Source organism: Capra hircus, chromosome 15, assembly GCF_001704415.2.
Source record: "Capra hircus breed San Clemente chromosome 15, ASM170441v1, whole genome shotgun sequence".
Classification (NCBI taxonomy): domain Eukaryota; kingdom Metazoa; phylum Chordata; class Mammalia; order Artiodactyla; family Bovidae; genus Capra; species Capra hircus.
In genome coordinates this window covers 36580855-36583268 of record NC_030822.1, presented here as the reverse complement: position 1 = coordinate 36583268, position 2414 = coordinate 36580855, and the positions used below count along the sequence as shown (strand labels likewise).

General features: G+C 45.4%; 1 protein-coding gene across 1 annotated transcript; it reads right to left on the bottom strand.

Annotated features, from left to right (window-relative positions):
* Positions 1207-2175, bottom strand: LOC102172172 (olfactory receptor 10A5-like). Its single transcript, XM_005689751.2, has one exon. It carries the CDS (start codon positions 2173-2175, stop codon positions 1207-1209), a length of 969 nt encoding a protein of 322 aa, XP_005689808.1.

Genomic DNA, 2414 nt, shown 5'->3' with positions numbered 1-2414 from the left:
AGTACATAACATGCAAGCAGAGGAATTTGATAGATGTGATGATCAGTTCAGTTCAGTTCAGTTCAGTTGCTCAGTCGTGTCCGGCTCTTTGTGACCCAATGAATCGCAGCACACCAGGCCTCCCTGTCCATCACCAACTCCCGGAGTTTACCCATACTCATGTCCATCGAGTCAGTGATGGCATTCAGCCATCTCATCCACTGTCATCCCCTTCTCCTCCAGCCTTCAATCTTTCCTAGCATCAGGGTCTTTTCCTGAGTCAATTCTTTGTGTCAGGTGGCCAAAGTACTGGAGTTTTCAGCTTCAGCATCAGTCCTTCCAAAGAAATCCCAGGGCTGATCTCCTTCAGAATGGACTGGTTGGATCTCCTTGCAGTCCAAGGGACTCTCAAGAGTCTTCTCCAAAACCACAATTCAAAAGCATCAATTCTTCAGTGCTCAGCTTTCTTCACAGCCCAACTCTCACATCCACACATGACCACAGGAAAAACCATAGCCTTGACTAGACGGACCTTTGTTGGCAAAGTAGTGTCTCTGCTTTTCAATATGCTATCTAGGTTGGTCATAACTTTTCTTCCAAGGAGTAAGTGTCTTTTAATTTCATGGCTGCAATCACCACCTGCAGTGATTTTGGAGCCCCCCAAAATAAAGTCTGACACTGTTTCTGCTGTTTCCCCAAATATTTCCCGTGAAGTGATGGGACCAGATGTCATGATCTTCGTTTTCTGAATATTGAGCTTTAAGCCAACTTTTTCTCTCTCCTCTTTCACTTTCATCAAGAGGCTTTTTAGCTCCTTGTCACTTTCTGCCATTAGGGTGGTGTCATCTGCATATTTGAGGTTATTGATATTTCTCCCGGCAATCTTGATTCCAGCTTGTGTTTCTTCCAGCCCAACATTTCTCATGATGTACTCTGCATATAAGTTAAATAAGCAGGGTGACAGTATACAGCCTTGATGTACTCCTTTTCCTATTTGGAACCAGTCTGTTGTTCCATGTCCAGTTCTAACTGTTGCTTCCTGATCTGCATATAGGTTTCTCAAGAGGCAGGTGTGATGATAGGACTAATCTATTTCTATATTGCTTTCTCTTCACTATGCTTTTCAACAGCCCTTTCAATAGCTGGTTTTGGCCTAGTGGAGATGTGGATAGATGGAGAGAGGAATCCCAAACATGGAATTGATTGTTCCTCACTTAATCAATTTAGTTATACCTCAAAATGCCTACAGAATGCAGGTCTGACACACATAGCCTTGTGGAAGGTCCGACCAAGGGCATTCTTCACCTCATTATTTCTCAAGCTGTAGATAATGGGGTTCAACATGGGAGTTACAACTGTGTAGCACAGTGATAGCACTTTTTTGCTCTCAGGAGAATTATTGGACTTAGGTCGAAAGTAGGTGAGGCTTAAAGATACATAGAAGAGGGAGACAACAAGGAGGTGGGATGAGCAGGTGGAGAAGGCTTTATGCTTCCCCTTAGCCGATGGAATCTTCAGGATGGCAGCAGCAATGCGCGTGTAGGAACATAGGATCAGCAAGCAGGGCATCATGACAACCAGAATGGTTCCAATGATGGCATAGATCTCAAACCGTGCTGTGTCTGCACAGACCAGCCTCAGCACAGGAGGGCTGTCACAGAAGAAGTGGTTCACCTTGTTGATGCCACAGAATGGAAAGCTGAAGAGCCACGTGGTCTGCACAGTAGCCATGGGAATGCCTGGAAACCAGGAGACAGCTGCCAGTTTGGCGCGTGTCCTTGGGTTCATGATGACTGGGTAGTGCAAGGGACTGCAGATGGCTACATAGCGGTCATAGGCCATGGTGGCCAGGAGGAAGCATTCAGAAACCCCAAAGAAGAAGAAGAAATACATCTGCGTGGCACAGCCAAGAAAGGAGATGGCTGTGTCCTGGGCAACCAGGGTCCCCAGCATCTTGGGCACGATGACTAGGTTGAAGCCAATCTCTAAGAAGGACAAGTTCCTGAGGAAGAAGTACATGGGGCTGTGCAGCATGGGGTCAGCCAAGGTCACCAGAATGATGAGGCTGTTTCCCAGCAGAGTGACCAGGTAGATGAATAGAAATGTCAGGAAGAGTAATGACTGTATTTCAGTAGGAAAGGAAGAGAAACTCATGAGGATAAACTCACTTACTCTTGTCCAGTTTCCTTCATCCATTGATATAGGAATGAACCCCCAGCTGTGGTCACAGAGAGAGACTCTTGATTGAAGAGTCTGATTGTAGATTTGTTGTTGGGATTCCTTTTAGTGTCAGGGAAAGAAGCACAATCAGGATTTCAGTTATAAGAGAAAAGGTCTTGTGTTATCTGAGAATAAAGACACAAGGAAGAAAGACCAGAGCCTGGGTTCTGAAGTGGGTGATGTCTCTTCTTTCTCCAGTCTTACTCTTTATGATT

Excerpts from the sequence above, each read along its gene's own strand:
- LOC102172172 (XM_005689751.2), bottom strand. The coding sequence starts at position 2,175 with ATGGATGAAGGAAACTGGACAAGAGTAAGTGAGTTTATCCTCATGAGT.